This window comes from Aptenodytes patagonicus, chromosome 2 (assembly GCF_965638725.1).
Source record: "Aptenodytes patagonicus chromosome 2, bAptPat1.pri.cur, whole genome shotgun sequence".
Classification (NCBI taxonomy): Eukaryota; Metazoa; Chordata; class Aves; order Sphenisciformes; family Spheniscidae; genus Aptenodytes; species Aptenodytes patagonicus.
In genome coordinates, this window is record NC_134950.1 from 23186259 (window position 1) to 23199299 (window position 13041).

Genomic DNA, 13041 nt, shown 5'->3' on the forward strand with positions numbered 1-13041 from the left:
GGCCCTCTTTTTGTCTCCTTTCTCTCTAAACTGCAGAATTTGTGCCCTTACTTACCATTCTACACAATGACAGAATTTAAAATTTGAATCAGAGTTAAACTGATTTTTTTTGATCTGATGAAAATGCTGCTGAAATTGGTAGAATGTATACTCTATACTAAGTACATATAGTGTAGGAGTGCACGTTCAGTAAAGTTAGTTACAGTAAAAAGAATAAAAGTGATGACTGAGCAACTTAATAAAAATAAGGGATTTGTGGAAGCATCCTGTAGAAGTACTAAATTTGCAGAGATGCTCCTCCAGTCAGATAGCTAAGAGGGAAGCATATTAATTTTTGGTATTTTAAATCGTTTGCCTTTATAACTGTGAAAATTGAATTGATCTTCTCTGATATTTAGGTGCTACACTCAACGACAAAGATGATGACTCCCTCCCAGCAGAGACTGGCCAAAACCATCCATTTTTCAGACGATCAGACTCTATGACATTCCTCGGCTGTATTCCACCCAATCCTTTTGAGGTTCCTCTGGCAGAGGCCATCCCCCTAGCAGACCAGCCCCATCTATTACAGGTGACATCAGAGATGGTGTTCTGGAAGAAAACTGCAGTTTGCTTTTTCATTTCTAACTGAAGTATATTATTTACCCAGAATGCTTTTGTTGATTTTCAGCCAAATGCTCGCAAAGAAGATCTGTTTGGCCGACCAAGTCAGGGTCTATATTCATCTTCTGCCAACAGCGGGAAATGCTTAATGGAAGTTACAGTGGATAGAAACTGCCTTGAGGTAGATTTAAAAGTTTTATTATTTTAAACAATAGGGTAATTTAAGCTAGTACCTTCATTCCTTAAAAAGACACTTTAATGTTTTCAGAAAGAATTTTAAGTAGCTTTCAGAATGATAATTTAAAAGCCCAGTAAGTGTGAAAACTTGGACTTTTTATGAAAAGCATGCTTAATTTTTTTAAATGTAGGAACTTTTATGATTACTGATTTATAGCAGATTTCAGACAATATTTTTAAAGGCTGCAGTACAATGCCAAGTTAATTTTGAAATGCCAATTATATAATTATTTGTGATAAAAAGAATTAAATCTCCCTATAGCCCAGCAGATTTGACTTGCCTACAAACTGAGCATTAAATGGCAAGCATATGAAATGCAAACATAAAGTGGGAAAATGGTTTTTTGTATTTGTTGAAATGATTGAGGCTATTGTGTTTTAACAGGTCAATTACAGTGGTCACTTTTGTGTGGTTTAAAAATTATAGATATCCTGAAAAAGTCTTCTAGATTGCTTTGAAAGTGCAATTAAATTTTACTTCTCCTTGTTTAGGTTCTTCCAACTAAAATGTCTTATGCAGCCAACTTAAAAAATGTTATGAGCATGCAAAATCGGCAAAAGAAGGAAGGGGAGGAACAAAACGTGCCTACAGAAGAATCTGAGAGTTCAAAGCCAGGGCCTTCAGCTCATGATCTTGCAGCACAACTGAAAAGCAGCTTGTTGGCAGAGATAGGATTGACAGAAAGCGAAGGGCCACCTCTCACATCTTTCAGGTAGCTTGAGTTAAAAATTACTCTATGAAATATTACTGAACTGATAAAAGGATATTTGGGACTCTGAAAAGTCTTTTTAAATTAAAATGGGTAGCTTACTTTAGTTTGAATTTGTAGTTGATAGCTTTTAAAATGAACAGTTGAACAGTCCTCAAAGAGGTCTGTGCAAACCGTAGTAAAAGTCCTTTATGACCTGACTTCCTGCTGCAGACCTACTGTGATGTCCTGGGTAGCTAAGTTTAAAAATTGGAATTGACAGCTTGGCATCTGTGTCTGGTGATACTGACCACACTTTATGCAGTTAGGGATTGAACCGCCCTCACTTTGAATGACAGCTTTTTAAAAAAAATTAAGGTCTTGATTGAAGGGAGACCAATAACAGTTAATTCCACATAGCAGTGAAGTTACATGCTTTGAGAGTGATTTCTCTTTGGAAGCAAGACTTGTGTTTCAGCTGAAACGAGGCAGCTTCATGTGCTTTTGTCCACAAACTTACTGTACTGTGTTGTTGTTTGTCAGAAATAAAAAACTTATTTGAAGGCAGAGGGTAAGAAAAAGCAGAAGTACACAAAATGTGTCTGAAACTTAACTTATTTTGCTTGTCTGTCATTTTTTCCCTCCTTTTGTCAGGCCACAGTGTAGCTTCATGGGCATGGTTATATCTCATGACATGTTGCTGGGACGTTGGCGCCTTTCTTTGGAGCTGTTTGGTAGAGTATTCATGGAAGATGTTGGAGCAGAGCCTGGATCGGTATGTATTTCCCAGTGTAAGGACAATTCCTCTTACAACCAAATTGTGAACCTCCCTCATTATTCTGATTTTGGTTTTTATTTTTTTGTTCTTTTATTTTAAGATCTTGACTGAATTAGGTGGCTTTGAAGTAAAGGAATCAAAATTCCGCAGGGAGATGGAAAAACTTAGAAACCAGCAATCCAGGGATTTAACATTGGAGGTAAAAAATGTTAGTTTATCTTCTGAATTTGTTTTCATTAAAAGTTGAATTATCGCACATTGCAGTAACTTGATAGGAGAAGTTGTATTCAGAGTCTGCAAGCAGGTGTCTTAAACCTTACTTCGTGACTGTGTTGCGATTACTCCGTAGTTCTTCACAGTCTAATTGGTATTTTCTGAGTCTATGCAGAAGTGTCCAGAAACTTCTTGTGAAGCTGAAATTCTCTCAGTATGATGATTGGTAAAGAAAAGAAAACTCTTTTTTTGTGTTTTTACTAGGTTGATCGAGACAGAGATCTTCTAATTCAGCAGACCATGAGGCAGCTCAACAATCATTTTGGTCGCAGGTGTGCTACCACCCCGATGGCTGTACACAGAGTAAAAGTTACTTTTAAGGATGAGCCAGGAGAAGGCAGCGGTGTAGCACGAAGCTTTTATACTGCTATTGCACAGGCTTTTCTGTCAAACGAGAAACTGCCAAATCTAGATTGTATTCAGAATGCCAACAAGGGTACCCATACAAGTAAGTGATGCGCATCAGTTAATCTACAGGTAACATTCATAAAAGCCTTGGATGCTTGTTTACATTGAAATACTTGGCATTGTCTCAGAGATGTCTTTTGTTACCTCAGCACGGGAACTGTGAAAATTGTGCATGTTACTTCTCTGAGGCATGGAAATGGCTTTTTTTCTGCTTTCAGAAAAAGGAAGCTCTTGTTTTTCTCGAAACAAGAGTCTTGCTTTAGACGCTCTCAGCTTTTTTGACCATCTTTCTCTCTGGTAGGTAATAATTGTCAAGATTTTAGCTAGTAAGAGCTTATACATTTTAATATGACTGCTCCATCTGGCTTGTCACAAATACATTTTAATGTTTTTGAAAGTATATATAAACTCTTGAAGTATTTTGGCATCTGTAAGTTGGTACAAACACCTCAGGTTCTTTTCTTAAGTTTGGCTGAACCCCAATCACTGCTTTAAGTGAAGTGGTTCTGTCTCATTGATGCCTTTCAAGCTGTCTTCCAAAACTGTGTCCTCCTTACACTGGAACTTAGGTAGGAGAGAGAAATATAAAGATGTTTAAGCTTATGAGGTTTTTTCCCCTTCAGGTCTGATGCAGAGATTGCGAAATAGGGGAGAGAGAGATCGGGAAAGGGAGCGAGAGAGAGAAATGCGGAGAAGTAGTGGCTTACGAGCTGGTTCTCGGAGAGATAGGGATAGGTAAGTGATATATTTTTAATTTGTTGGAGATACTTTGTCAACTAGAGTAATCACCTTGGTTATCTCCAGGAAAGATACTTTTACTTCCTCAAATTAAAGGTGTCTGTCTTTTTCACTTTCAAGAGCAATTTACAGGGTAATTTCTTGAAATTCAATATACACTTTAAATCTTTAAAGAATAATTGTGCTTACTGTAGCATTGATAGATTATGTCTCAAGCATATGCCATCAATCTCTCCTGCTAAAACAGTAATAAAAACTTGTGTACTAGAATAAAATTGTGAGGTGGTTTAGAAACAACATTGCCATTGGTGGCATATCTGACTGCTGTATCCAAAATACTAGTAGTAGTAAAATCTCTGGTTCATTTTGATTCTCTGTTTCTGAATCATTCTCTACAAGCAGCTGTGAGCAACACTACTATTCCAGCATAAAAGCTAATGCTATTTTGAATCTGTGTGCAAATGATACTGTCCCAAAGGATTTTTGCATGTTTCCTCTGAAATGAGTACAAACTGCTCTAATTTTCTTAAGGGACTTTAGAAGACAACTTTCCATTGACACACGGCCTTTTAGACCGGCATCAGAAGGAAATCCTAGTGATGACCCTGACCCTCTTCCAGCACACAGACAAGCCCTTGGAGAAAGGCTCTACCCTCGAGTGCAAGCAATGCAACCAGTAAGACTTATCTATCTAATACACTTAACGATACATTGTTCTTGTCATCTTTTAATTTAAAAATTAATTTTCTTGTCCATTATTGTTTAACATAACTGAAAATACTTGAATATGTAGGGCTGTTTTATATTCTTTGGCATTTTCTTAAGATTTTGTTTCTGTAATTCATCATTTAGCTTAGGAGGTATCTTGTAATGCATTCTATATTTAAAATACTGGAACTTTCATAAAATCATATTTGAAAATGAGAGAACTGGAGGAGAGTAGTAAGACATATCATTCCTTATCCCCAGGCATTTGCAAGTAAAATCACAGGAATGTTGTTGGAATTGTCCCCTGCTCAGCTGCTTCTGTTACTAGCTAGTGAAGATTCCCTTAGAGCAAGAGTTGATGAAGCAATGGAACTCATTATTGCACATGGCAGGTAAAGTATCAAGGATTTAGATAAGAAGTGAAAACTGATTTTGTGGCTAAAGCACTTGTACTGTGCTACATCTAACTCTGATGCATGCAACTTATTCCTTGCTTTGTTCTAGATATTTTTCTTTGGACAAGTGACTTGTTTACTTTGGTTTAATCTAATCTGTCTGGTTTCAGAATATGACGATTCCTTATTGTGAAACTAAATTGCCTTTTTTCCCCCCCCCTTGTCAAGGGAGAATGGTGCTGACAGTATATTGGATCTTGGATTGCTAGACTCTTCAGAGAAAGTGCAGGTAACAAACTGTTGCACAAATGAAATTTACTTAAGATCCAGTTAGTTTTAAAAACTTAAGCAGCTGGAGCCTTCCTTTATCATGCAAGACAAAGTTCTGTTTAATTATCTTGTGGAGTTATCTTTTTTTTTTTTTTTTAACCTTCCTTTCTTTTTTTCTTTTGAAAAGATTAAGCAGTAATTACTCAAAAGTATAAAATGTTACCATTAGGAAATATCATGGAAATTCTTAACCAATGGAACTTGAATCTTTGGGTCTAGTAGCAAATAGCTTGTTGATGTGTGTCAGTAACTAAAGTAAGTTTGTTAAGTGCTATTCTGACTTTCAAAACAGGAAAATAGAAAGCGACATGGTTCCAGCCGCAGCGTAGTAGATATGGAATTAGATGATACAGATGATGGGGATGATAATGCACCACTTTTCTACCAACCTGGAAAACGAGGTTTTTATACACCAAGACCTGGTAAAAACACAGAAGCAAGGCTGAATTGTTTCAGAAACATTGGCAGGTATGCTACTATTAACTTCCTAGTCTGAAAAAATTTAAAAGACTAATATACAAAATACCAGGGAGAGTACCAATGATCCAAGCTGCAAAAACTTTCTTCATTACTTTTATGCTCTGTATTTCTCACCTGGGCTAAATAGTGGGAAATTTGCACATGTCAACTTGAGGTTTCTTTTCCTGTTACATTCTCATTTTTATCTTTATTTACAGTCTGGAAGTTTTTTACTGCAGGAAATATTTTGTTGAAATTATATATGTCTGTGATTTTCTTTTGGGGATGGATAGGGCTGGAAAGCTAGCTACAGCTTGATTCTTAGAATATTTTGACTTTTCTAATGTGAGTTTGCTGAAAGATCTCCAATGTAATTTCTGTCATACCAAAACAAAACCCAAACATTTATTTTCAGAATCCTAGGATTGTGCTTGTTGCAGAATGAACTATGTCCCATCACGTTAAATAGACACGTAATCAAAGTTCTTCTTGGCAGAAAGGTAAGTTAAACATAGAAATTTTGAATTTCCTTTAATTATATAAAATCTTTTTAAAAACTGCTTTTTTTCCCTAACATGCATGTATTGACTAGCAGAGTTGATATTGGAACTGTAAGGATGCCTTTAAATTTAATTTGAGGAGTATTAATTTTTTCATTTCCTAGATTTTGAACTGAGTAGATATACTAGTAGTCAGGTATTCGACTAAGATGGAATGGCTTGTAATAGGTTAGCCTTTGACTCTCTTCAGAAACAGCTTACTGTCTCCCCTCTTTCTCTTCCTGAGACTGAAGACTCGAAGAGAGAGTGTTGGACAGTACTAGGCAATAGCATCTCAGCTTACTGAAAACCATTTTCCTCAATATTTGAGAGAACTCATTGAATTTAATTGTAATTAAAATTTTGTCTCAGGTGTAGGTATAATCTAATTCAGAGCAATAATTACCTAAACTTCTGGCAAAAATGCTTCCCCATCCCAATAAACACCAGTTATGTACTGCACATTACATGCATTAGTCAATAGCGTTGTAAGTTCTGTCTGATGCAACAAACTAAACCGACTGCTGGTCGTTCCTTAAAAACAATGTTGATCACATAATCAGTTATCCAACATACATATGATCTTTAATGAAAAAGGGTTAATGGCAGAAAGATATGCCTCCAAATATCCCCTCATATCTTTCAAGAGAGATTCCCTTCTAATTCTTTTCTTCAGGATTTTCTTCTTTAATATGTATTCCTTCCAGTTAAATGTTGGATACATCAAAGAATATTTTAGTTAGGTTTAGTTTAGTTTGTAGATGACTTTTCTCTCTAGGCTGATAAAGAACAAAGAAGCAAGGAACTATAGAAAACAGCAAGAAGTAGATACTGGTATTTGAATTGTCGGAAACTGTGGTATGCAGCTACTGGGCCACCAGTCATTTAAATGTGTGTATATATAGCAGCAGTATATATGTGTTTAAGTGGAGGGGAACTTTCAGCATTTTGGAGCGCTGATGCGAATTGTTTCCAACTTCAGTCAACCTCCATCAAATCTATATTGATCTAGGTGATATGTAGAAGAATTTGTTTTAAAAAAACCTTATAAATTTTCTTTATAACCTTTATGCCCTTAATAGCAGGAAAGGCTTTACAGGTCTATCTTTACATTCTGCTAATGCACTTCAGTTGAGTATTCTAATGTACCTTCAAAAGCAGGCTGAAAATAGGAGTTTGACTGCCTTTATTTCCAAGCGTTTGTATGCTTTGTTACATGGGTTATGCGCTGCTGTATGCTAGCGCATAGATTAGGCACAGATCACATAACTTTGAATATATTCTTAAATAACTGGTATGTTTCAAACATCTGACTTTTTTTATAGGTGAACTGGCATGACTTTGCTTTTTTCGATCCGGTTATGTATGAAAGCCTTCGGCAGCTTATCCTCGCTTCCCAGAGTACAGATGCTGATGCAGTGTTTGCAGCAATGGACTTAGCCTTTGCAATAGACCTGTGTAAGGAGGAGGGTGGAGGGCAGGTAAGCACAGCTAAATCTGTGTCTCTGTAGTTTCAGGATTCGACAGCTTATGCATGTTGTAGTGTACACATAATCCATGCTTTTCTCAGATGGCAGAGATAATGTTTTACCCTTCCTAGATTCAAATACAGTGTTCTCCTTAGACATTGAAGTGCGGGTTTTTTTCCTTGAAGGTGATGTAGTCTACCATAAAGCCTGGATAGCATAGTCAATCCTAGGGAATCTTTAAAGCTAACCTGTAGTAGTAAATTTTGCTTGTTTTTAGAGGGATATTAAGCAATAAATCACTGTGCAGCATACTGTGGCTGTTGTAATAATCTAATTTCCTTTTTTCCTTTTTTTTTTTTTTCTTTTTAAATGGTCCTTGTTACTTTGCCATAGGTTGAACTTATTTCCAATGGTGTAAATATACCAGTCACTCCTCAGAATGTATATGAGTATGTCCGGAAATACGCAGAACACCGAATGTTGGTAGTAGCAGAACAGCCTCTACATGTAAGTCTTTGGTGGAGTGTTTTTAAAAAAAAGAAAAAAAAAAAATCTGTAAGATTTCGGTTAGTTAATTCTTTTCGTCATTATGGTATTGCTGATCAGGTTTCTTTTGAATTCTTGACAGCTTGGTTAAAAATATTTAATTTTCTAATTTTTTTGTAATTGTATAGCTGTTTATGCAGTACTGTGAAGACAGTACTTTGAGCAATTTCTCTTTTTTATAGAAAGAAAGATAATTTCTTTTAAACTTGATCTCATTGGTTAAGCATATATGTTTATTTCTTGAGCTCAAATGGCATGTATCCTCTTGGAATTTTTGCTTTGTATTTAGCAGCTACTTTATTCTAATAATCTGTCACCTTTGATTTGTTTAGCCTTATAAACAAAGATTTAAAAGAAATTTCAAAATATTTACATAAATCACCTTGAACTTCTGACTTGTGTCCTTGTTTTAAAAGGACAAATCAGTTAGGAAATATACAACTTTGTTCTTATTTTACTAGCCTGGCAAGAAACCTAACAATTGACTATAAAACTATATTAAAAATAATATGGTTTTTTAAGCCCTTTTAAAATAAAAGTTATGGTATAATATATTTTTGTAAGCAGTTAATGAAGGCCCAGTACTTAAAACCACTTACTCTGTCATACGATACTGCATCTAAACTTGGTCATTTCTGCTGACTGTGGTTTCCTGCTGCACTTCTGAGATAGCTAGCAGACTGCTCGATTACCTCTGTGCAGTTTAGGCCCAAAATTCTCCCAGAAAGAACATGTTCCTGGAATTAAGCTACTTGATCTCCATGTCTGCCTATATTAATATTTTGACTCTTGTTTATTTTAAGAGTTAAAAACCGTAACATTTGTATTCATTTTGGACTTTACTAAAACAAATTTATTCATATTCTTCCATTTTGAAAATGGAATTTCTAATCTTTTCAGGATATTACTTATGTATATAAAATATATATGTGTGTGTGTATAACATTTTTAAAGCAGAGTCGGCCTGCGAGTGTCTGCGGAAGCAAAGTAAAAGTAACATGCAAGATGCATTTTTCATAATTCTCATCAGATTCAGCGTAGCTCAGCAAAATACCTGAACTTTTTAGCATTAGAGAGTGCATTTGCTTCTGCTCCCAGTGAAATATTAGTACAAACCATTACTGCTTTCTTTTGCAATAGTAGGTAGGGTTTAACAGATTGGTGCAGTTCTTTGTTTCAGATAATTTGCATCTCCGATGGTAAAGCTTTGAAAGACAAGAACAGCTAGGAGAATAATGAATTTTGAGTTAATAGGATATTTCACATGGAACTTTTCAGTAATGCGTTTAAAGTCAATCTGAAAGTGATATGGCTATAATGTGAATCTTGTGGTTTTCACTTAAGGCAATGAGGAAGGGTCTCCTGGATGTACTTCCAAAGAATTCATTAGAAGATTTGACAGCAGAAGATTTCAGACTTTTGGTAAATGGCTGTGGTGAAGTAAATGTGCAAATGCTAATCAGCTTTACCTCTTTCAATGATGAGTCAGGTATGAAATAACTTATTCAGAAACAGAGTTGCAGGGATAACTTAACACTGTTTGTTCTGTGTGGAGCAGAGTTACCAGCATTAAACTTAAACTACCTCTTCAAATTTGACATCAGTTATTAAGTCACTGAAAGTCCTAATAAAATTATTACTGTTTTTTTTACATACCTTTGAAAATATTTACCCTCAATTGGCAGGGGGGAGGAAGCACATTTTCGAACTTTGCTGTCACTTGATGTTAAATACAAGGATTGTATTATTGGTAGCATATCTTTCCTTCTGAAAGTTCTGACCTAACCTTAGAACTACAAATGTGATGGATGCAGGCTAATATTTCTTACATAATTTTTAAATTATATTTAGCTGCTGTTAGGCTTTTTGGGAGGGAGGGGGTGGGAGTTGTACTGAGGTATGTCAGAGTTAGCCTTTACATTCAAAAGTATGTGTATTAGTTTTGAAATTACTAGTGTCTCCAATATCAGGACTGTATGAATGCGATTGTAGCTGAGATCCAACTTGCAGTACATGTAAAATAGATCTCTTGATACTTACTGCCCAGTGTACCAGCTGAATTATGTATCTTTTTTATTTCACACAGGAGAGAATGCTGAGAAGCTTTTGCAATTCAAGCGTTGGTTTTGGTCCATAGTTGAGAAGATGAGTATGACAGAAAGACAAGATCTAGTAAGTTGCCCATTCCCAGTGGAAACATGCAGAAGACCTGGAATAACTTTGGCTTCACTACTGTTTTTAACTGTGTTTACCTGCAGAGACTTTGTATGTGAAGAGTTAAGGTAGCAGAGCAGGGTAGTAGGGTTTGATTTAGACTTTCAGTTCTGGAAACATCAGGTGTGAATCCTAGACCTTCTTGCAACCGCAAGTAAGCGTGGTGTGTCCTTACCCATATTCACAGGTCTCTTATGGAAGCACAGTTACAGTCTCTGCACAGTCATTCTTAAGCTGAGTAACTGTGGTTAGTCAACTGTGTTGTGGGCTAGTAGGGTTTTGAGGTTGAGTTCTCTTCTTGGATCATCTACTCTCCTGACTTCTGTGTATCCTGAGGGCAACACCTGTGTCCTCACTGTAAGATGTCAGCAATGATACTATGTCCTTCTCAAAGCAATTTAGGAATAGCTGATGAGAAGCATGAAAGAACAAGATACTGTTCAGGGGGTTTCATTTTGGAAAGCTTGCCTGTAAATTGTATTCATTGTATGCTTCTTAAAACTATTTGCTTTTAACTTCCTACTACTTAAGGTACTATCTTTCCTTTACAGTTTGCTAAAAGGAAACAAGGACTAATCTGAAAAGCGGAAAATCTAGAGCACATTTGTTAAGGAATATCTATGGTTATACTTTGGTAGTGACTCTGCTCTGCAAGTCAGTATTTCACACTTGAGACAATAAACCAAACATTCTCTGTTGCTGCCTTTTTTCTGTACAAGTACTATATTCTGTAGTCACTAACCTCTTTGTGAGAGATTTCTGATGCATTTTGTATTGATGGCAGTCACCATCTCCCCAGGTGGATTTGGGGACATTTCATTTACTGAGGATTTGTTGATATAGGATCATTCTGAGTGCTGGTTTTATGAGTTTTAACAGAAGTATATAATATGATGAGCAGCTGAGGAAAGGAAGTGAAGGAAGCTACTACAAAAGCATGTAGCATGACCACTGAGTTTAGTTGGCATATTGAACAGAACGTAGTATGATCAAACTTGCTGTGACTGTGCAATTCTTCTTTAACCTATCCCTACACAACATGTAGGCAATAGGAATTTTAGCTTTGTACAGCAAATTTTTAAATGCCGTCTTCTTTTTCCAGGTTTACTTTTGGACCTCAAGTCCATCATTGCCTGCCAGTGAGGAGGGATTCCAGCCTATGCCATCAATCACAATAAGACCACCAGATGACCAACATCTTCCTACAGCAAACACTTGCATTTCTCGCCTCTATGTCCCACTCTATTCCTCTAAGCAGATTTTGAAACAGAAATTGTTACTCGCCATTAAGACCAAGAATTTTGGTTTTGTGTAGAGTATAAAAAGTGTGTATTGCTGTGTAATATTACTAGCTAAGTTTTGTAGATTTTTCCATTTGTCTATAAAAGTTTATGAAAGTTAATGCTGTCATACCCCTGGTGGTACTTTAAAGATTTAAATGCAAACATTCCTGTACTAAATTTGTAACGTAAAGGCCTAAGGAGCACTGGCAATATCTGATTGCAACAGTTTGCTAGTCAATAACTCCTTTGCCTAACCCCAGCCAAAGATGACAGCAGAACAATATAATTTACACTGTGATTTATCTTTTTGCTGAGGGAAAATATGTAAAATGTTCTGAAAATTCACTGCTGCCTTTGTGGAAAGTGTTTCAGCAAAGGTTCTTGTATAGAGGGAGTAGGGAATTTCGAAATAAAAAATTAAGTATGTTCTGTGTTTTATTTTAACTTTTTTTATGGTGTTTTAATTTGTGGTTGGCTGCAGTTGTGTATCATGTATATTGAACTTGTAAAAAGTTCCTGACAGCTCAGATCCCAGAGCTGGGATCGTTCACTTATGAAACCACTTTCATTGCAATTTTTGTTCTGATTGAACTCTGGCGCATCAGATACCATCACTAATATTTTGCATGTAATCTGTACCTTTAGTGGGTTTTTTTTTTTTTGTACATATGATGAGGCCAATGCACAGTATTTCATAGTTCACAATCAACATTTTTGTATCCCTGTTTCAGTGAACAGACAGTCAGGAGATTGTTCCACTACCAGTTCTAACCCGACACTTGTACTACGTTATCTAACTATGTAAACTCAGCCTGGGCACTTTCTGGTAACTGTAAAATGTTTATAAGATCATGATTATTGAAGATACATTTTGGAAAACTTTAATGTTCGTGAGCAGCTTAACTTCTTTTGTATCTAGCCTTTTTTTAAGTATCTTGTTACAGTTTTTTAATAAAGAAATTACAGACAAAATACCAAGTCATACTGAAGAAACAATAGTTTTTATTTATTTAGCCATTTATACTTTAGCTAACAGCATACACTAAACATAGTTGTTCATTAAAAATCTGAATTTTGTAACTGAAAAATTGACCTGCAGAAGACATTCAGCCCACATTTTACAGTTAGCAGAGAATCCTGAATGAAACAGGCCAGGCAACCCCTTCTTTTCACAGAATTGGTTTGAAGGGAAAGTGGCTTGTTCTGAAAAATCTCAAGGTAATTAGGTTAGAATAAAATTCTCAAACTGCATTTTAGTGGGTTCTACTGTAAGTTCACTTTTGAAGTGGTTGGTTGCTTTTGGGGAGGGCAGTCTTTGACCGTAACCTAGGACTTGTTTTCCCTAATGCTTGAGAGATTTTTGAGAGTTACG

General features: G+C 36.0%; 1 protein-coding gene across 1 annotated transcript in view; it reads left to right on the forward strand.

Annotated features, from left to right (window-relative positions):
- The window catches only part of UBR5 (ubiquitin protein ligase E3 component n-recognin 5), a 92473-nt gene extending 79822 nt beyond the window's left edge, over positions 1-12651 (forward strand). Inside the window, exons 43-59 of the mRNA XM_076329313.1 lie at positions 399-571; positions 671-784; positions 1333-1553; positions 2184-2304; positions 2408-2506; positions 2785-3028; positions 3612-3723; positions 4258-4402; positions 4696-4826; positions 5058-5118; positions 5452-5627; positions 6034-6118; positions 7483-7638; positions 8020-8133; positions 9517-9661; positions 10259-10344; positions 11489-12651. Of these exons, the coding sequence (XP_076185428.1) occupies positions 399-571; positions 671-784; positions 1333-1553; positions 2184-2304; positions 2408-2506; positions 2785-3028; positions 3612-3723; positions 4258-4402; positions 4696-4826; positions 5058-5118; positions 5452-5627; positions 6034-6118; positions 7483-7638; positions 8020-8133; positions 9517-9661; positions 10259-10344; positions 11489-11701 (2396 nt within the window). The 3' untranslated portion in view covers positions 11702-12651. The remainder of the gene's footprint in view (positions 1-398; positions 572-670; positions 785-1332; positions 1554-2183; positions 2305-2407; positions 2507-2784; positions 3029-3611; positions 3724-4257; positions 4403-4695; positions 4827-5057; positions 5119-5451; positions 5628-6033; positions 6119-7482; positions 7639-8019; positions 8134-9516; positions 9662-10258; positions 10345-11488) is intronic.
- Positions 12652-13041: the final 390 nt, after the last annotated feature.